At 42.4% G+C, this 22,795-nt stretch overlaps 1 protein-coding gene across 1 annotated transcript in view; it reads left to right on the forward strand.

Annotated features, from left to right (window-relative positions):
- ZNF407 (zinc finger protein 407) overlaps positions 1-16,905 on the forward strand; it is a 565,758-nt gene extending 548,853 nt beyond the window's left edge. Inside the window, exon 9 of the mRNA XM_084850004.1 lies at positions 16,842-16,905. Within this exon, the coding sequence (XP_084706130.1) occupies positions 16,842-16,864 (23 nt within the window). The 3' untranslated portion in view covers positions 16,865-16,905. The remainder of the gene's footprint in view (positions 1-16,841) is intronic.
- The last annotated feature ends 5,890 nt before the right edge of the window (positions 16,906-22,795 follow it).

A 22,795-nucleotide genomic window follows, 5' to 3' on the forward strand; every position in this document is an offset into this window, starting at 1 on the left:
AATTGGGTACTAAAGCAGCTCCGTTGATTACACCATATCAAATCAAGAAGTAAAGTGAGAGCCAATGCAGCCTGTGGGATACAATTGTAATGTGTTCCCTATAGCTGATGTTCATCAGAAACTGAACAGCTTCGTGCTGTACCTAATGAAGTTTCCACATCGTCCTGAGAGTATACCCAAAGAACTTTATTGGCAGGTTTATTGGGAGCAATTTGGATCAGAACTATGGCACTGGGCAAAGGGTTTAACACTTCCCTGCTAGTATTTTCTCAGTGTTTTCTCTTCCTCCGCCCAACAATAGTCTTTCTAGTAGCCTCCTCTGCCCTGCAATGCAGAGGGACACACACACACCCAGTGCTAGATTAGAATGATGCTGGTGGTTTGCATGGATTAGATAATCTGGAAGAGAATGACCAGAATTAAGGTCCAGGAAAGATTTGCTTAAAGTCTTGACTTGTTCAAAGCTACTCTTGTTTAGAGTCCATGACTAAGGGCATTTCTACACCAGCCTAAAATCCTGCATTTAAAATGGGGCTTTCTGCTTCCATTTTAAATGCAGGATCACCACTGACTCCCTTTTTCAATTTCATGTGCTTCCTTTCCCCCCACCTCCTTCTCCCCATATCTGAGTCTTCCATTATCTTTCATTGATCTCGCTCCTCTTCTTGCCGCTTTAAGTCTTTTCAGGGAGGAAACTGAAGTGGAACACAATGGGGTAATTTGACAGCTCATTATTTGCGATCTATTTAAAAACAGAACAAAGGGCATTTAGTGCAGGAGGGTCACAATGTCATGTAAAGAGCCTGCAAACTTCCGTGAAGGAGCAATCTCAATTGCAGGATAAAACCCCGGGGTGATGAAGCCCTAAGAAAGACTTAGGTTTCTTAGGCCAGATCTGATACTCTGTGCAGTCGACCTCACTGGCTCTCAACATTGTGAATTCCTTTAAACCTCGCTCTGTTTTCACTTTTATTGTTGTCATGAGCTGATTTGTTATGTGATGTTTTTAACAATTGAGGGGGGATCCTGTGGTGAGATTATTGGCAGAACTGGCTTTGCTGGCACCTATTTTTCTTTAGCCGTGGAGCCACACAGCTAGACATTCACATTCTGAGCAAGCCCTGGAAGGTATCTGAAATGGCAGGCTGTAGTTTCACTTTGCTCCACACCACTGCAGCAAGATGGACTTTGTGCAGCAAGGACAAGTCAGAAAAACTGTGCAGCATCTTATGTATTCCTAAAATCTGGTTAGCTGCAGACATCAGTTCACACTTGTCCAGAGAACAGAGACAAAAGTGGAAAGACAAGAAGTACTACTATACCAGTTCCAATGGAAGCTCCCCACAACAGCAGAACAACAACAATAATAAAAAACTGAGTAATTTTCTGCTTCTAAAATAATCCATTCAGCCACCTTGGTAAGTTAATTATTTACTAGCAAGATGTATTATGTTCAAAAATAAAACAGATGAAGGGAAAGAGAGTAAACTTTGATTTATAAACATAATTCGTAACTCTTCCTTCTTCATCCTATATCTTATTTCAGTGGAGAATTACAAGACAAAATATTGCTCTTCTCTCCACTGCAATTTTTCCCAAGTAAATCTCTCATTTAAATCAGACTGCTTCTGTCAATCCCACCCACCCACCCACAACAGCAAGACAGAAGGGGTGTTATCCACTGAAATAAATGAGAAGAAACAGATTCTTGAATGAAAATAATGGAATAGAAAAACTGGCTGAAAAAAATGGTTATTTAATTCTGGCTATGTAGTACAGACCAATATTAAATGACCTCTTATTAAGGCAAGCAGGTTGCTAATTAAAGCTAACACTGGAGATGTAGGTGACTTTCCCCCTCCCCCCCCGGCATGGATCCATGTTGGAACTTTGATATCTTCCCTCCCTCCCTTCAATCTATCTAGCCAGAGACTTCACCCCAGTTGACAGCTACTGCAAGCCTAAACTGACAGCTCTTCAAAACCCGCTGAAGAAACCCAGCATTAATTAAGTCATTGCTGGACTGTAATTTCCTTGAGAAGTAAAAAATTCTTACACAAGAAAAGGTTACAGAGACCTTTTCTGTGTCAAAATTACCATGCGGCATGAATATTAATGCTCTTAATGAAGACAACCTTTGCTTCATCAAGAAGGTTCTGGAGCAGGTGCCAAGGCTGAAGTCTCATTCTGTGGATTTCCCCCCCCCCCACACACACACACTTTATGAAAGTAGGTGCAGTGTGGGTTTTTTCCCCTTTTAAAATCAACATTCTTCACATGACCTCTCTCTCTCTCTCCCCTCCCCCCCCCCTTTTACAGATAGGAAGAAAAAGAAAAAAATCTTTACCCTCTATTTTGAAATCAAACATTTAAAGATTTCATTCAAGACATTAGTCAGGGTTCATAGACATAGAGAGAAAGAAAGGGGAGGGGGATATGAGGGGCTTATTTATACAGATCTCACACACGCTTAAACAGATCATAACAGTGTTCATGTCTAATATTGCCCCAGGGTGCTTCCGGACACATTTATTCCAAAAGGTTTCTGATGAAAGCAACCATTTAGGAGCCAAGGGGCAGATCAGGCCTTTCCCTCTGGGGCAAAGAGAGTTTTCTGTTTTACAAGGAGAACCGCCAAAAGGGAGAGGGCTGTACCTTACCCATAGTACAAGGCCTCCGTTTAGAGAAGGGGAGGGCACTTGATGTCAGTTGTTACATGTGTCTGCCTTTTCTCATCGCTCCCTTGAAGAGAGAGTTCTTAAGGGGTCTGTGGGACTGTAGGGGGAAACAGCAGAGTTAACAAAGAAGGAGAGGCTATTCCTTGCTTGGTGCCTTATTAAGAGGCTGTAGATTTACCATTTGTTTCTAACTATATGAAACATCTATTCACCCCTCCCCCACCCACACACAACTACATACAGCGCAAGCAGACAATAATTTTACCACACATTATGCCATACATTTTCACACACACACACACACACACACACACACAATTGTATATCATCCTTCTCGACCTGGTGCCCTTCAGATGTGTTGGACTACAGCTCCCATAATCAAGGGATTATGGGCGTTGTCGTCCAACACATCTGAAGGGCACTAGGCTGGGGAAGGTTGCTGTATACCATGTGTAGTAAAAACTTCCTTCCCACATAGTAGGATGATAGAGACAAGCTATGACAAGAGCTATGACAAGAGCTATGACAAGAGCTATGACAAGACAAGCTATGCCAGGGTCAGAGAGCTCACCCAATCTGGCCATTTGTATGGGTTAATAGGTAAATGTGAAGGTGAGGTTGGAGATTAAATTATTTATTTCAGGCTATATGGAATAATCCGTTGAGCCTTTTCATTATCTCACAGGTTTGAGAGCACATTGCTTACAACATACGGCTTTGTGGGTTGAAACTGGAATAAGGCCTTATCTGGATATCATCGTCATCATCATCATTTTGAAGTTGCTAGTAAAAAATAGCAATGAACATAATGGCAGTTTAACTTCAGAATTCTCTCCAGAAGAAAGCTCATTAGGGCCAAAATGTACATTACTTTAAATATACCAGCTTCGGCTCCCCCCAACCCCATTTTCACTCTAGAAGAAGGTGAAGGGCCACTGATCTTGATTGGGATCCTAGCATGGGGGGTAGAAGGTGTTTTTTTTTTTTAAAGATCTACATTCTGGGGCCCTGTGCCTACTCCAGAGTAAAAATGAAAAAAATGTAGCGGCTAGATAATGATGTAAAGCAATGTCTGTTTCGGCCCTCAGTCTACACAACTTTATAGTTTCAGAAAGCAAATAAGGCCCTTATTATTCTGCAAAGCTTTCTGTATGTATTGTGCTGTGATTCTGGTGAGAAAGGAAGGATCATCATCATCATCATCATCATTTCTTAAATGCATTATACACTTCCCTGAAGAAGTTTCGGAGCAGGGTGTGTGTTTTTTTAACATAGAAAGAGTTAAAACAAATTAAATCAGCTAAAAACAATTTAAAATACTAACAACCAGTAAAATCACTAAATTAAAAAATCACATTATATACTGTCAAATGCCTAGGGGTAGAGGAAAGACTTAACCTGGCGCCGGTGACAATGTTGATGCCAGACGGACCTCACTGGGGAGAGCATTCCACAATGGGGGGGGCACCACAAAGAAGACCCTCTCTGTTTGCCATTGCCTGAGCCTGCCTTGGATGATGCACTTGGAGGAGGGCCTCAGATGTTGGTCGTAGTGTACGGGTAGGTTCATGCCAGGAGAGGTGCTCCATCAGGTTCAGGTATTGAGGTCCCAAGCCATGTAAGGCTTTATAGGTCAAAACCAGCACCTTGAATTGGCCTTGGAAATGCACAGGAAGTCAGAAAAAATGGTCAATAATTGGTATAACATGCTCCAACCATCTGGTCTCCATTATCAGTCAGGCCTCCACATTTTGCACAAGCTGCAGTTTCCAAACCATATTCAGAGGCAGCCCCACATAGAGTGCATTGACCTGGAGGTTACCAGAGCATAGACTACTTATCCCTGTCCAGATAGGGGCATAGCTGGACCACCAGTCAAAGCTGGTACAAGGCATTCCATGCCACTAAAGCCACCTGAGCCTCAAGTGACAATGATGACTCCAGGAAAACCCCCAAGCTACAAATCTGCTTCTTCAGGAACAGTACAATCCCACCCAGAACACGCTGAACACACCCTCCACCTGGTCAGAAGAACTACCCACTAACTGCATCTCAGTCTTGTCTGTGTTTCAGTTTATTAGCCCTCATGCAGTCCATTGTCACAGCCAGGCACTGATCTAGCACATCAGCAGCCTCGCCTGATGAACATGAAAAGGAGAAATAGAGCTGCTTGTCATCAGCATACTGATGACAACACACTCCAAAACTCCTGATGACCCCACTCAGCTGTTTCATGCAGATGTTTAATAGCATGGGGGACCAAACTGACCCTTGTGGAATCCCATGCTGGAGAATCCATAGGATGAGCAATATCACTCAAGTATCACCTTCTGGAGCCAGCCAACCAAGTAGGAGCAGAACCACTGCAATGCACTACTCCCCAATCCCAGCTTAGACAGTCCAATACCATGGTTGATGGTACTGAAAGTTGCCAAGAGATCAAGGAGTATCAAAAGGGTCACACTCCTCCTGTCTCTCTCCTGACATCATATACGCCAGCTAAGGCTGTTTCCATGCTGTAACCTGGCCTGAATCCTAACTGAAAGGGATTCAGATAATCAATCTCATCCAAGAACATCTGGAGCTAGTTGGCAATCACTCCCTCAAGGACCTTGCCTAGGAAAGGAACATTTGCTATTGTCCTAAAGTTCTGAAGTTCTTCCATGTCCAGGGATGTTTTCTTTAGGAGTGGTATTACTGCCACCTTTTTCAATTAGTCTGAGACCACCCCCTCTTGCAAAGGAGACATTAATAACCTCCCTGGCCCAGCCATCTGTTCCCTGTTTGCCAAGAGGGGAAAGGATCCAATATGGAAGTGGTTGCATGAACCTGACCAAATACCTTGTCAATGTCTTCAAGCTCTACCAACTGAAGCTCATCCAACAAAACTGGACAAGACTGAACTCTGAATCCTCACCTGATTAACCTGCTATAACACCAGAGTCTAGTCCCGGAAAATGCAAGAGATTTTATCCTGGAAGTGCCTTGCGCATATGTCACAGCGAGCATCTGATGGTTCCATAACCTCCATAGGGCCAGTGTATTATAAGCTCCACTGGATGACATATAGAAGATGCAGTAGAGGCAGATTAAGTAATATTTCTTCACCACCTTCACTGCCCCTAAGTAAACTCTAACACAGACAAACATCAGTGTTAGATTGCATCCATTGCATCTTCCATCTGCGCCCTGCCTATTTCATTGCTCTCAGCTACAGGGCATATCATGAAGCCATACGAGTTCAGGAGAGGGCACTCAGGAGCAATTGCGTCAACTGATTCATCAACTCATGTTGGTCTTCATACTGTCAGGAGTGCCCTAGCGGCCTCTTTCAGTACACTCCAATAGCCAACTCAAGACACAGACGAAAGGATTCTTTTCAAGGCTTTGATCCTTTTACAATTTAATGACTCTTTCAGATGCTAATCACCAGCGACTAAGTAATGAACAGCAGAGTAGCCTATGCTCCAGGTAGGCAGTTGGTCCCCGTTTGAAGGAGAATCACTTGAAGACCCTAAACTTATGGGCTAGGGAGAGATCCTCCCTCTTTCCCTTGGGTCCACGAGACGCAGCCATTGCTTGCGTGCCCTCCATCGCTCGTCGCTCCCTGCGTCTGCGTTGAGTGTCTAGCAAGCCCCCCTCCTGCACTTCCTCACTGCCAGGGTCACTGTCTATCTCAGGAATGCCAGCAGGAGGAATCTCTGCCAGCTGCTGTGCCTGTGAGGGATGAGCTGGCTCCTCTCCCATGGATTGCTGATCCTCCTCAGAATCAGAACTGCTCTGGGGTTCTATCGGCTCAGTTTCCACCCTGACACATACATCCACATGGCCAAGAATGGTGAACACAGGCCTTCTGTGTCCCAGGGTACTTGACATTTCCTGTGGAACTTTGTGTGTTTCCCCGTATGCATTAGAACACCCAACTGGGGTCAAACTACATGTTCTGCTACTTGCAGATCATGTAGCTGAGCCTGATAGTAATGTAAATGCACACAGTCCCAATTTGGATTGGGATAGGCATGATCTGGGAAGGACAATTAAACCTACCTATACTATACCCCAACCTCTTTTTTCCAAAATTCCATGCACCCACCCACTATGAGGCAGGTTTTTTAAAAGGAAAAAACTCTCCATTCCAATGCTGGTGGAATTTTATGGAAAAAATGGGTGGTGGTGGGAGTTTTAATCCTCTCCTCCTGGAGTACATTGGTCCTGTTCAATCCAACCGTCAGCTACATGCTACACCAGGAATAGGCAACATGGTGCCCTTCAAATGCTTTGGATTACAACTCCCATAATCCCTGATCATTGGCCATACTAGAGAGGCCTTATGGGAGTTGCATACCAAATCATCTGGAGTGCAATAGGTTGCCTACCACTGTGCTACATGATTAGCATATCATTCCCAGCCAGAAAGAGGACAAGAGCTTTTTGAAGTACACTAGTGAAATGGAGATGGGATGGTAGGCTCCCTTTTGAACCGAACTACCATGTTTTTGCAAGCCTGTTTTGATGAAAGCCTGGTAGCTTAGATTCCATCATGTGTTGAACTTTTTTGATTCCTCAGCAGACAGGCACACTGATATCTTATTGCATGAGACATTGATGGGAGAAACACTGCTGCCTACATTTGCCCTTGGCTGAATTGTGAAGAATGCAAATTGATAAAGCCCATCAATCATGGGAAAATATTATATTGCCTGCATTAAGAGAGGATTTCAATATAATACTATGTTCAGTGTAGGTGTTTTGGCCACTATTGATATTTTTAAAAATAGCCCATCTTCCCTCTCCCCCAAAGATCACATGAAATCTGTACCAAAATCTTTATTAGTGTAATGCCTTTATTGGGCGGGCCAGCCAAAAGGTCATTAAAAATGTGCAAGTTTTCAAGATCTCCAGATTTCTTCATCAGGCAAGAAGCTACAAAAAAGCAGGCTGGGGGGCAGGGGAAGGAGGGAAAGAAGCTTAGGGCCTGCATGATCACTGTCTGGAGATGGAATGGGGGAGGAGGGTTCTGCAGACATTCAAATAAGGCTCTAGCAGGTGATGTGATGGTTTCAGGTTTTAACTCTTTCGCCTCCTGCTAAAAGCCTTTCTCCAACACAGGGATTCATGTTGAAAGTCAAGCCAATAAATGAAACCGGATATTCTAATTGGTTTGATCCAGTCATGCTTTAGTCCCATTGGAATAATTAAGGCAGGTAAGTCATGACTAACTTAAATCCTATTGATTTCAGTGGGACTAAAGTGTGACTAACTTCCTCAGGATGCCACCCAATATTTGGGTTCATTTAGGTTACATTCTTAAAGGTATTTTAAAAGCAAAATAATTAAGGCAACACATATTTTAAAAGCTAAAAGCTAGACTGAAGTATTTGTCAGTTCTGCTCTGTTTGCAAGTGCTAATAAGTTTGCAAAGCTTATCTTATGTTAATTAACTAATGTTAATTATGTCATGTTAATAAATCTGCAGAAGAACTGAGCTCTTGCAAGTAGTTTGTCTATATTCTTTGCTTTGTATCATGAGCTCAAAGAGAGTCACAGTACTGAGCATTTTAAAAATATGAAAGATGTATACAAATAAAATATTGCAAATGAAGTTGCTAAAATAAAACAATGCTGATAATCAGCAAAATATACATTTTACATTCCCTCTAGCAGACATTGGGGAGTATCCAGTGCTGGCAATCTGCCAGTACCCATTAGGTTGCACTGGCACAAATGACTGCCAGCAGAACAGGAAGTTAGGTCTTCCAGCAGCAATCTCAGAAACTACCTGAAATCAGGGTTTCCAGAATGGGACAGGTCAGCAGAGCTCCCCACTGCTGACTTGTTCTATTCCAGAAATGCTAGTTTCTAGGGATGTACGAAAGTCACTTACCTGAACCCGAAAGTTGATTCACGGTGGGGGGGAGACGCTCCATCCTTCCCCCCGAAATTCTGGCCGGGGGGAGGTGCCCCGTCCCTCCCCCCCGAAATTCTGGCCAGGCGGGAGGCACCCCGTCCCTCCCCCCCGAAATTCTGGCCAGGGGGGAGGCGCCCCGTCCCTCCAGCCGCAAATCTTGTCCCGCCGGGACGCAAACGGCGGCGGCCATAGCCGCCGCTGTTTGCATCCCTGCAGTCAGCCGTGATAGGCTACGTAAATGTTTACGTAGCCTATCACGGCTGAGTGAAAAGAAAAAAAAAACCCGTGCGTACGCAAATGGCGTCACCCATGGGCGCCGCCATTTGCGTTCCTTATTTTGGCACGTGTAGTCTACGTAAACATTTACGTAGACTACGACGAAAATAAGGGGAACGCTATTTGTATTCCCCTTATTTTCGCTGTAGTCTACGTAAATGTTTACGTAGACTACACGTGCCAAAATAAGGAACGCAAATGGCGGCGCCCATGGGTGACGCCATTTGCATACGCGCGGTTTTTTTTTCCCACTCAGCTGTGATAGGCTACGTAAACATTTATGTAGCCTATCACGGTGTTTTTTAAAAATCTAGCCGTGATAGGCTACGTAAATCTTTACGTAGGCTATCACTTTTTTTTTTTTTGAACTTGGAAATGGTGGTGGCAGTGGCAGCCGGTCAGAAGACCGGCCGCCGCAGCTGCCGCCGCCGCCGAACCACCGCTGAACCACCACTGGAGCCGCTGCTGCCAGGGACATTCACACAATGTAAGTCCCGTCCCGGGGGGGGGGCAGGGGGGCAGACCGTTTCTCCACCAATTTCGGGGGGCCGAATGCACTGGCATTCGGCCTCCCTGAGATTCGTGGAGAAATTCCTTGACATCCCTACTAGTTTCTGGTTGCTGTAGTAGGAAGCACTACTTTTCTAGTTTTCCATTGTGCTACAAGCACAGGATTGGATGCTGTCCATTCATGTTGTATGCTTCCAGATAAGGCTTTTATTGTACAACTGTCTGCCTCATTCACAGAATTTTACAGGGGTCCAGACATCACAGGAACATAGGAAGCTGCCTTACACTGAGTCAGATCATTGGTCCATCTAGCCCAGTGTTGTTGACACCGACTGGCAGCGGCTCTCCATGGATTCAGGCAGGATGTTTGCTAGCCCAACCTGGGGATGTCAGGGATTGAACCGGGGACCTTCTACATGCAAAACATATTCTCTACGACTGAGCTTTGGCTCTTCTTCTTAATTGTCTTCCATTTGTAATCTTCATGCATTTTCCTACTGCTTGCCACAAAAAATATGTAAAGGAGGGTAAAATGTAATAGCTGCACAATGCCTTTTGACTGGTAGTGCCAGGGCCCATCCATTTGGAAGTACCCATTCAGCCTGTGCACAATCCAGTGGTCTAAAATTGGTGAGAATACCCCTCTAAGAATACCCTTCTTGTGTGCATTTGCCATTTGTATCTCATGCACGCAGAGCACTAGGAAGATACCATTCTAATTGCACAATCCTATACATGTCTATCTAGTCAGAAGGAAGTCTCATTAAGTTCAGTGAGGCTTGCTCGCAGGTAAGTGGGTATAGGACTGGAGCTTAAGAAGACTATTGAGACTGAGATGGAGCATAGGAGAAAGGAGCAATCTCTTGTAAAAAATATTATTCCTGTTTCACATCATGTACAAATATAGTTGCTCTGGGGTTACTGCCCTGCACACACACTTCTACATGTGGTGAGACTGCGAGTGTTAAACTTGTGCACTGCCTTATCAGTTTTCCTCCTCATGCTTGCAAATAATCATGCAAACCAAGAAATCCCAAGGTTTTTGAATGCAAGATATCCCTCCCGCAGCCTGAATGGCTATGTCCTTCATTTCAGAGTGTGTAGTTCAACCCTTAGTGAGGTTTATTGCAAGTATGTCATTTTAAGACAGAGTGGGCAAATTTGTGCCCTCCAGGGTTTTTGGCCTATAGCTCCTGTCATCCCTCACCATTGGCTCACCATGCTGACTAGATCTGATGGGAATTGTAGGCCAAAAATCTAGAGGGCCACAAGTTGCCCAAGCCTTGTTTTAAGAGGTCCATAGATTGTACTGGATCTTTGGATTTCCATTCTCTGACAAGAAGATGGGTACTGAGAGCATCAAAGTGATTTCACTGTTTAAATGTCTCTTTCAAAGTCATACAGAATGTCTTTAGAAATGTAGGAAACTGAACCAAGTGACTTTCAAAGCACTACTGTTGGTTTGAGAAGCAGAGTAGTCCAAAGGCTTTGTCCTTTTGTACGTCTGCATGGGGATAACCTCTCAGCAGAAGAAAATGATAGAGATCTTTGTGAGCAAGATACCTTTGAGTGTGCATTTGAGTTCTTGCATGACCCACAAGCACCACTGGATTGGAGGGCAGGATGCATTTACTTGAATGAATAAACTGGACTCAAGCTATAGTCCAGGCCAAACTACATGGTACATTCAATATGGAGCATGCAGCTAACCTTTTTTTCCACAAGTAGGTGGGTGGGGCCCTGAACCAAATTGGGACCACTCTGCACAGGTAGGAGAGGTTTAAACTCCCCTCACCAGCTGCTTGTTTTTTGGAATTTGCCTTCCCCCCCACCCCGCTTGTGCAGAAGCTTTAAAAAAGGGGCTTCCCCCTTTTTTTATCCTCATGTGGCAGTGGTGTGTGTGTGTGTGTGTGGAATTTCAGAAGACAAATGGCTGAGAGGGGATATTTAAACCTCCCATACTCACCCATGGCTGTTCTGATCTGGGTTGGGGGCCCACATGCTTACTTGTGAGTAAAAGAAAAGAGTGAGTCAGCAGCATGGTGCGTATTTAACATATCGTGTACTTTGACCCATAACATTCGATGATTCTCCGCCCCAGCTTCCATGCTTGCTGCTAAAGTGCCTAAGACATTGCGGGAGAATTATTCTAGACAGAAAAGGACCTGCTATATAAGAAGAGTAAGGTAAATGAGGGACGGGAGGTGGGGGGGAAGATTGCCAAATTGGCTATTAATTATACTTTTCATCTTTACTTACCACTCACTCATGATCTAATCACAGTCATGGTTAACGTATAAAAATAAATCTGAATATTTACTGTTGAGACATGTAATGCCCTATTTATATTAAAAAGGTAAGCCAGTGATATATTTTTATGGGTGCTGATGTAATAGCTATTAGATTTATAATGCATAGAAGAAACGTAATTTTATTAGGAAGAGCAATAGTTCACAATCCTATTATTGTTTATTGCTGACGTCAGGGCTGAACTATAATAAGGATCATGTAACAACTGCATATAATAAAAATAAATGTTGTTTCCATTTGCACGCAAATGGATCTTTTAAAGACAAAATGCTGATTTTAAAACCCCGCTCTCGGCTGGCTCCAGATATCTCACAGTGGTTTTCACTCTTGATAGTGGTAGCAGTGGCCATATTTAGAGTTAATTGCCAGGAGCCAGGTCAGGTACTGATGCAGTGGTAAATTTTGAAGTGTGGGCACTCATTATACAGTCCCCATAGCCACACCACTAAGGAGAGCCCAAAAATGCAGGCAGCTGTGTTGGATCCATATTATCAAACCAGTTCTAGCAGTTTTCATTTCCAGCAGGAGTAGGTCTAATCGCCCACTGAAGACCAAGCCACTCTGAACTACTTTATATTACAACAGGGAACAACATGTTGTTGTTGGGAAAATTCATTTCCCCCTAGCTACTAGGCATCTATATCTAAGCTCAAATGTGCAAATGGCATCTATATCTAAGCTCAGAGGTAACAGGGAATTCTGAGGGGGGTGCCAGATGACTGCAGCATCCCTGCTAATAAAAAGGTGCCGGCGCTGCGTCCCTGTGAGCCCTGGCCCCGCTACACCACTGGTGTTGGGCAATTAGATGCTTGACAAAGAACTTTATATCTGTTTTTGTTTTTTATGATGTTTTTGTTTTTATATTTACATATGTTAATAGTTTTGTGTTATAGTATTATATTGTATTTTTAGGGTTTAAATGTTTGTAAACCACCCAAAGAGCTTTGGATAGTGGGTGGTATAGAAATGTAATAAATGAAATGAATGAATATATTTACACTTCTGAACTAATAATAGAGCGAATAATGAAGGTGTGATTCTTTTAATAAAACAGGGGGATTTGTGTGTGTATGTGTGTGGGGGCTGTTTTAAAAAGGAATGTTTAATGTCAGGGAAGATTCTTCTTGACATCACTTTGAATTCCTTTAAAGTGAAGATTGGATTAAGGAAGCTCTCCCTGTGGTAGATTTTACTGTTACCTTAAGGCAGGGGTAGGCAACCTTTTTGAGGTGTGGGCACATTTGGCAGTTTGAGAACCTGTCCTGGGCACCACCACAAAGTGGCAAAGGACAAGTAACCTGCCCAGAAGATTGAGTACAAAGCACAGGCACGGTCCGAGCCCCAACACACTAAACAACTCTTCTGAACCCACAGTTTTCAGTACTAACAGAAATCTATTTCACAGCAATCCCAGCTGCCCATAAGAAAGTGGGAGGGGTAGGGCACCTTGGTGGGCATCAAGAAAGGTGTCTAGAGGGGGTATTGGTGCCCATGGGCACTGTACTGCCTACCCCTGATTTAAGCTGAACTCCAGGAGGATCTCTAACAAAAAAGAAAAGAAAAAAGATTTAAGTCATGTGGCTGGAAACTGGGTGGGACCTTAAGCTGTGCAGCCTGAGGCTGATTGAGGCCTGATGCTAATATTAGCTAGTTAGTTGTTGCATCTCAGTTGAAAAATGCAGTTGCAATCATATTTATTTGTTTATTACATTTTTATACTGCCCCATAACCAAAGCTTTTTGGGAAGTTCACAGAAATTAAAACCCTAACATATACAATGATAAAACGTGACCTAAAACATTTAAATGTTTAAAACAGAATAAAGCCAAAATAAAAACTACAGAAAAACCAGCAGTGGTGTAAAGATCTCAAAACACAACACATTTAAAAACAAAACTGTTCCTTGTTCTGAAGGAGTATTACACCCTTGCAGTTGAAATTACCTTTTCCTCCTGGCAGTTTTCCACTTACTTTTCCACTGGAGGAATTGCAGTTGCTGAATGGGCAACAATTATTTGTGGTCCATATTTCTCCTTAACAGATTATGCATGCAAGATAGTTGCCCTTCAGAACTTTCTTTGCCACTCCTACCCCAAATATTTTTAGTGGCACATTGCAGTTTTTAAGATTTAGTTGAGTATGGGAATACAGCAAGTGAATGAAAATCCCATTATTGATACCCTGGTTAATGCTAAGTTGCACAGGTATAAAAAGGAGCCATATAACATACATTAATTTTACATTCAATTTATGCATTGAAACCTTTAGTAAAAATACAGTTGGCTAATGTAGCCTTTGTACAATTCTGCTTCAGAGAGTGATGCAATGTCCCTCAATGATGTACCTGTGGTCACAGGGTAAAATGTCACACACTTGAGTTAAAAAACAACAACAACCTCTGCTGTTTGTAGCACAAATTTCTGCAACACAAATAAGGTTTGCTAGTTTCTCTGAACAACAAAGTGAAAAATTTGTGGAAAACCAACCAACCAAAAATACATTGAGAGAAGCGATAAGTGGTGTCTAATTACTAAGGTATTCATTTTTTTGCAGTTAATGTCTCAGCTTTTTTGTTGGTACCCTAGTATTATAAATAATAAATTATACCCAATTGTACATACCATAAAGCTGGGGTTCTGATGACACATGGAAATCACTTGCGCCATATTTGTGCTATATTAGAGCTGTTAAAAGTATTGGAAAGTCTGGTGTGACTTACATGAGGGTTGCTTTATACAAAGAAAGTGTAGTATGACAGCATTTATTATTAGAGGGAATAAATGCAGGCTAGAGCCAGCCTGGAAAAATTTGAAATCAACTTACTTTATTAGTGCTTTTATACACATTGTTGAAGAAGGCTATCTAACACTGGCTGGATCTACATGGGCAATTTACTCTGGTGCTACTGTGCCTCACACATGGGCATGACACATGATGCTACTCCCAATCTGCATCAATCCTGGGTTTTCATGCTGTAAAAACTGGATTTTTGCAAAGTCATTTTGTGACGGAGTTTCCCGTTACTCCAGCTTTGATGTAATTTGGGAAGTCTGTATGGCCTCAACTTGTGATACTGGTTTTGGTGGCAGCTGGGAGGAGCAGCATTGAGAGGAGAAAGGGAAAGCTGCTTCAGCAAAGGGTGGACCTGAGGAGAGGAGTTGGCTTCACCCTCTGCTGATCGTGTTTTGTTTTTTTCCAAATGACTCTTACTCCGGAGAAAGTCAGCATAGTGTTTTTGGAATGACTTTTCCTTTTTAAATCTCCATTTCTGCACGGGTACGCAGATTCGCATAAGATTAATGGCCTCAAGAAACAATTACCTGAAAACAGTCCAGATAAACATGTCTACTCAGAAGTAAATCACATTGTCTTCAATTGCACTTACTCAGCAGAGGAGGGGTGGGGGATTGAGAATTGCTTTGCCTTTTGTTTTAAACATTTGCTTATCCACTGCAGCGGACCTGTGCATAAGTTTAATGACTTTTTTTAAAAAAGAAAGAAGTTTGTTGATACCATGAGACTCCACCCACATATGCCCGAAGAAGTACAATTTCTTGTGCAGTCTGCCATGCAAAAGCATTTGCTTTTGCATTTTTTTGAGCATTTTTTGAGCATTTTTTTCCTCAAGTGTAAGGTGGTTTAATTGGCTGTGTGTGCCATGGGAGGAGCAAATCTGAATGGATTGAAAACACAGGTTTAAACTGAATCGCATTGGAAAGCAACTTCGTGTAGATTGTTCCACTGTTCAGCTACAAGCACCCCCTGAACCTGGGTGTGTGGTTACTTGCTTCCCTCGGGGAGAGAACATATGTTGACTGTTGCAGAGGCAAAGAGGAAGAGGAAGGGAGGGAACAGGAGAAAAGAACCGATCAAGTAACAGGACAACAAGGAGGATGAACAAGACAAGTGGCTGTTGATACATGTTCTCTGTGTCCCCCTAGTGTCTAGAAGCATGTGGAGTTGTTCCTATTATCCAACAAAAAGGAGGCATATGAACTGGATAATTAAACTGGATGGCCCACTTCACCAACAAAAAAACAAACAAGGGCCACAATCCTATACATACTTACCTGGCAATCAGCCCAACTGAACTGAATAGGACTTACTTTTTGAGTAGGCATGTATAGCATTGCACTGCAATTCACCGATCTCCAACACCATTCTCCCTTGCAATGGAATGGGAAGGATATGGTCAACTGAATTTTTAAATAGAGGTCTCAGGTCACCATAGCACTGTCACTCCACGGCAAGAGAGGAAGGAACCAGTGACTTAGGCTGTAATCTGAAATTTACCTGTCAGATGGCCCCATTGAACTCAATGGAACTCACTTCTGAGTAGATGTGCTCTCAGTCTGGTTTTCACTGACTAAGTGGCCCACCTATTTAAGAGTAGTGTGCAACCTGATCCTATGCATGTCTGCTTGGAAGTATGTCCCACAAGTTAAACAGGGATTATTTTCAAGGAAGTGTTCACAGGGCTGCAGCTTAATCTCCTTCATATTCTTTCAGGATCTCTGTTGCCTGGGCAGTGTTGCTCATATTCATAAATCTCAGTGCTGCCAGTCAATTAAATGGTTAATTGCAGTAGCAGAACTTTCTCATTTACCATATGTTCTTTAAGTAGCTAAAATTTTAGGGCCAATTTTGGTATAACTTCATGGTGTTTTGATGGAAAGTGTAAAGTAGCCTTCCCCAACCTGGTGCCCTCCAGATGTGTTAGATGACAGTTCCCAGCATCCCCAGATGTCGTCAGCTGGGGATACCTAGAGTTGTAGTCCAACACATCTGGAGGGTGCCAGGTTGTGGAAGGCTGGTGTAAAGTCTCCAGGCCTGCAGAAAATGGTAGTGTATGAAAGGTATGATATCAGTACTGTCCATATGCATATCAAAATGTTTTAGAGCTCATGGTAAAGAGTTTGTGTCAATCTCCTTTTCATTCCACACTTAAATGCAACATAAATCAGGTAATACTTCTAATTCTAATCACAGTCACCCTAATAATGTCTCTTCAAATGCATTTGTGGTGGAAAATGAGCGTTGGGTTGGTCTGGCTCTGGCTGATTCATGACAATAGCCTAATAGAGCAAATATATGCACTATTTTGTTTATTCATTATTAAAAGTATATATGTAGTATTAAATTATGCCCTGTGCTTTCAGCACCTCAAGAGAATCACAGATGAAGACCTTGGTGATTGGGTGAGTGATACAAGGGAAGATGGATGGCCCAAAGAGGTACCTGTTTACTAGACTGTAAGCAGTGGCACTTTGAATTGAACTCAGAAATGGACTAGGAGCATGGATAACTGGGGTAGACTGTCTAAGCCAGGGGCAGGCAGACTTCAGGCCTGCAGAATCTACTTTGTGCATTACTTGCCCCAAAGTCCACCAACAGGAGCCAGGTGAAAATTAGTGGATGGAGTAGGAGGACATATATTCTTAGAATGAAGGAACAAGGGTGCACATACTCAGCCCAGGGATTTGTTTTCACTACCAGAATTTGAGCTTATAGTCTAGGCACATAGAAATCTACTCCTGGTTCCTCCAACCCCACAAGCTTTCTTCTGTCTCAACAGCCTAATGCAGAAGAGCAGGGAAACCCTTTTGTTCTTGTGGTTGTTAAACAACTGGGAGTCAGAAACCTTTGACGATCTATTGCACATTACCCAGAGATCTACCAGTACATCCTAATCTACTTTCTTCCCAGTCCTGATCTGGACAACATCATTGGCACAGAAGGCTGAACTGACACATAGCCATTACCCATTACAACTCCAGAAGGGTGGTATAGATTATTTATGAATGGAGTAAAGTGAGAACATGTAAGAACGATCATCACTCTCTAAAATCTCACATTTGAACATCGATCATATGAAAAAAGTAAATCATGTGTACAATGTTACACTGGAATGAGGACATAGAATATTTGAAATCTGAGTCATAGTAGAAACTTTACAGTTTGAGTTTATTAGTACTAATATGGTCACTGAAAATGAATTAACTTCTGCCTATTAAGGAGAGGCCTTTTCTGATGCTATATCAAATAGCAATGTTGTCCCTTAGTTAAGACCAGGCAAGGGGGCTGCTTCTGAAGAAACTAAAAATCCCATGGAAAAGCTGTTAAATTCTGTTTCCATTTAGACCCTTTTTTGAAAATCCCAACCTTAATCAGTGTGTTTGTGTATAGTACATCTTTCCAAATAAGATTGCTGTCTTGAGAGTACTGTAGATGGCACCTTGTTACATCTAAACTGCTTACGAGACAGCACTCCTATCTGATAAGAAGCACAGCCATACATATTTATTTATATTTGAACTCTTGCCCTCCCTACTATACTGTGGGTCATGCATCTGTTCCAAAGCCAACTTATTATTAATTTTCTACTAGTATTCTAGGTATGGTGGTTAGATGGTGTCGCATTGTGATCCAAGCTTGAAAGGCCTTTTTTCTTTTCTTTCTGATATTCTTCTTTAACTCTTAAGCCACTGGAAGGCAATATTTCTAAGGAAGGTGTTTTCAGCAAAGCAGGAATCCAGTTGGGTGCTGTGGAAAGCAAGGACTCCCATCTAGCCTTTCTGTTTGTACCTTGCTAATTAACCCCCCCCCCCCATAGCTGTGGGTATAGAGACACACACCGTGCACACATTGGAAGATAAATCAGATCAATGGATGATGATGTCACATGATTAATAAAGGAATTACAGAAGGGAGTTAGCTAAAAATAGTATGATCCATTAAAATAAGTTATATTTCAGCATTTTCCTAGGTAGGTAATGCATATGTTAGCTCTACTTCACTTTCTAATGGACACATGAGCACCACGCTTTATCAGCATCCCACTGACTGCTAGACATATCTTCATGCTTACAGCTTCTACCCGGAACACAACTCAAGATCTGCTCTCTGCCAGCAAGCTGTACAATACAACCCCATATGTTCTAGCTCATTGGACAGAAACCAACAACTTAAAGAATTTACATCATGAATTTCTTAGACTACAATACCTGTCCAATGAAGTGAAAAAGCTCAAGGCCTTTCCTTGCTTACAGCCACCCCCCTAATTAAAATAGCCACCAACAACAGATCACGTAATAAAGACACAGACACAAGGACCAGCCCCTGAACAAACTGAGATGCCAACTCAGACAATACTGTTGCAGGATCTAATAATGTTAGTTACAACAGCAAGGATTCATTGACCAGTTCATCTTCCATTTTGATATATGCTACCATCTGCCAGCAATGCCTTTCTGCATTCTAAATAGGTCTCTAAGGAATGGACACAAATCTGACATGAATGGCAATATTCAAAAACCAGTGGGGACAGCATTTCAACCTCCCAGGACACTCTGCCACAGACCAGGCTGGCCATTCTTGAGCAAAGGAATGTCGATGGAAGACTGCAGCCTGAAACGGCTAATTTAATAACAGTTAATTGAGATGTTTAATTCTATCACTTTTGGCCTGAATCATGATAAGTTTAAAAAAAAAAATTCCACATGTTAATTAGCTTAATAATGTCAAGATTGATTGAGGATTGATTGATTTAAAATTTTGATACCACTTTTCATTTAAAAAATAAATAATCTCAAAGTGATGTACAATACAAAATAATTATAAAGTACAATAAAATCAATCATTAAAACAATACCAATAATTAAACAATAAAATAATTAAAACAATAAAATCTCAATTTAAATAACTAGGGGTAGCTGACAGTACTAGTGGTCAGGGAAATGCTTAGGCAAACACAAGTGTCTTCAGTTGCTGGCAGAAACACTCTGCACTAGGAAGCCGCCTGATCTCAGTGGAGACATCATTCCACATGGTGGGCACCACAATTGAGAAGGCCCTCCTCCACATCATGGCCAAATAAGCTTCAGTGTGGTCAGCAAGGCTTCCCTTTCAGAATTTAAAAACTGGGGCAGCCTATACAGAAGAAAGCAGTCTCTCAGATAACCTGGTCCTGAGCTCTTTAGAGCCTTATAAACCAGCAATAACACTTTGAACATGACTCGTAGCTAACTGGCAGCCAGAACAGAGCTTTCAGCACAGGAGTCATATGTGAGCAGTAAGAAGCTCCACTAAGCAATCTAGCCAGCACATTCTGCATTAGCTGCAGCTTCTGAACCAATCTCAACAGCAGCACCACATAAAGTGCATTACAATAGTCCAATCCTGAGGTTACCAATGTATGGATCACTGTGGCCAGGTTATCCCTGTCCAGGAATGGTCATAGCTGTTGTACTAGCCTAAGAGGCTTGTGTTATCACCACCAGTGCTTTGTGAACAGTAACGGTTAAGCTTTAATGTAATTGTCACTGTCTGTACTTTTTACATTTAATTCTGACTTCACTGCTTATTTAAGCAGGGACAGTGGCACAGTCAGAGGCTGCTCTTTCTTTCTTTCTTTCTTTCTTTCTTTCTTTCTTTCTTTCTTTCTTTCTGCTAAACAGCTTTTCTTGCTGCTTTCCCATGGCAGCAGCAGGCCTGCCATGGATCACCTTGCCCCACAATGTATCTGGGGAAGGAAACTACACAGCATTCTTCCTCAGATGCATTGTGGGGTGAGATGGCCTTTAGCAAAGGAGGATTGCTGCTGCCATGGGAAAGCTGCAGCAAAAACTGGAGAAAAAAACAGTCCCCAGTCAAGAAAGTCTTCTGAATTTCTCCAGCACACCCTCAAACGTGTGGGAAGTGCTTCCTCCACACCCTCACTGCCAGAGAATGAAGCTGAGAGAGTGATGAGCCCATTTTTTTTTCTTATACAGGTGTTGTGCGTGTGCTCCAGTCCATTGTTGAATGTTGCTCCAGTTTGCTCTAAGAAAGTAGTAGGGAAAAGCAAACAAGAAAGGGAAGGGGAAGGGAGTTTAAAAAGCAGAGAAGCCTCTGCCTGTGTTACTGTCTGGCTGCTATTTAATGTAAGTCGACTGCCCGCGCACCCACCTCCACCCTACCCCACAAAATCCCCCTTTTTTGCCTGTTCCCCTAAGAATGTTCTAGAAAAAAAAACCCAGGGAAAACAATGGCTATTATATGATTTGGGGTCCTCTTGTCTTATTCCAAAGTCACCTAGATAATGTGCACAGGATCTATAGATCTGATTATTACTAGCATGCAGCATTACAAGATGCAGCATGTGCATGTTTGGTACCCATGATATATAGCAGTTCTTTCCTATGCTCTTCAGTGTGACAGATTTAAATTACAGCAGTATTCTGATATGAATGATTTAATCACAGGGAAGAAAAAAGACTGGGTCAACTATCATGACTAGAGAGAACAGCCATGTCTTCTTTGGCTTCATATTTCTTATTTGTCCTCTCAATCATGATGAGAACCTATTATATTAAACTTATCAGAAAATATGACTTTCTTTGCATTGTGTTAATCCATCAGCCTCATGCAAATTTTGCAGTGATTCAACTGTTATAAATTCTCCCCACCCCTTTTTTGGGGCCAGTTATAGGTGCTGGGTTTGTTTGTTTTCTTGCACAATTTCAATGAACTCTTCTCCCTTCATACTTTAGTGTGTGTGTGCATTCTGCCTTTACAGCCAATTTCTTAAATGCTGTTATGAATATGTTGTTCGAAAGATAGTCATACTCTCTGCCTGATCCAGAGCCTTACATATGTTCCAGAGCACAAAGGAATGCGCATATAGTTCTACTTTCTTCCATGATGTGAACGGAGAAGCCCTTGTGTATAGAAGACCTCCACATGAAAACTCCCATGTTCATAAGAAATCAAGACATCTATGGGCCCCTTAAAAATGTAAAGTGTGAATATACCAAAACAAGCTTGCAAACATGGATATCGTACAGGTACATTGATCAGATAGCCAGGCTTAGCGGCAGCTCTCTGGCAAGTGTACTTGGTGACAAACCCGGATTTGCATTACATAATGTCTGTAATGGCCTTTCCCTAGGCTCTAAGGCCCAGGTGGGGAACACATGTGGCACCCACTGACCCCCAGTGCAGCCCACACATACCACTCCCCCTCCCCCCCACCATTGCATTCAATGGTGGGAATTTATATATAAAAGTGGCATTTTTAGCACTACATAGCACTAAAGGGGTTAAATTTAGTTTGTCCTGAAGCTGCATTTGACCTTTTTTAGTGCTCCATAGCCACTATGGAGTGCTAACAAGTTGAAATGGAGCTTGAGAACAAGCAACATTTAACACTTTTAGCATTAGGGACTGTTTGCTACTGACTTTTTTTTAATTGGAGGCACTCTAGGGAGTGTGGAGTGTGGCCTGGGGAAGGTCTGGGGGGCAAAATCCCCCCCTCTATAAAGCAATAACCAGTCCCATTTTACAGCAACTGCTGATCAACATTTGCTTAAAGTAAACCCATGGCAGCATTGCAGTCATTCGTGTGGGACTGCAGGCTGAAAAAATTCTTGAATTAGTATCTCATGACACAACATTCCCATTGTCTGAATTTGATTCCTGGGATAGGTTTATCTCTTACCAGATGTGGATGACATGGCATAGGCTAAAGGGAAGCACATGTTTCTGGGCCTCAGTGCTAGCAGGGGGGAAGAAACCATGAGGTGATGTGCTATGTAAAATACTGCAGGCAAGAACGCAAATGCAAAATGATTTGGTGCTCACACATTTGGAGTTTACGGGAGGTAAAGCACTCGACAGCTCTACCCCTGTTGCTCAGTGTGTGACATTACAAGGCTCCAGACACTCTCCTTCACAGCCTCTAATGATGCCATGGAAGAAGGGTGACAGTACAGTTAAGCCAACTTCCCTTCTATACATCATTCAGTCTAAGAGGTGAAAAATACAGCTTTAAGCTATTAAATACCTAATAGCAGATGTTTTGTTCCTTAGGAAAATAAATATTGAAGTGTCACACAAGAGCCTCCTTCACATCTGTTACCATACCAACAAAGCAACACTACTCTGTAGGAAAGTTGTGTAGATTTAGCATCACTGAACACTTCATAGGGTTAGCATCTTAATATCAGAGTTAAAGTTGTTATCCTAGACTCAGAAGCCAATGTCAAAAACTTTTAAAGAGAATCTACAGGGGGTAAAAAAAAATAAAAGGCTAGAGTCTATATTTGTGCATGATTAGTACAAACCAAACTGAAAA

This window comes from Heloderma suspectum, chromosome 4 (assembly GCF_057233095.1).
Source record: "Heloderma suspectum isolate Gila_16-S chromosome 4, 16-S_ref, whole genome shotgun sequence".
NCBI lineage: Eukaryota > Metazoa > Chordata > Lepidosauria > Squamata > Helodermatidae > Heloderma > Heloderma suspectum.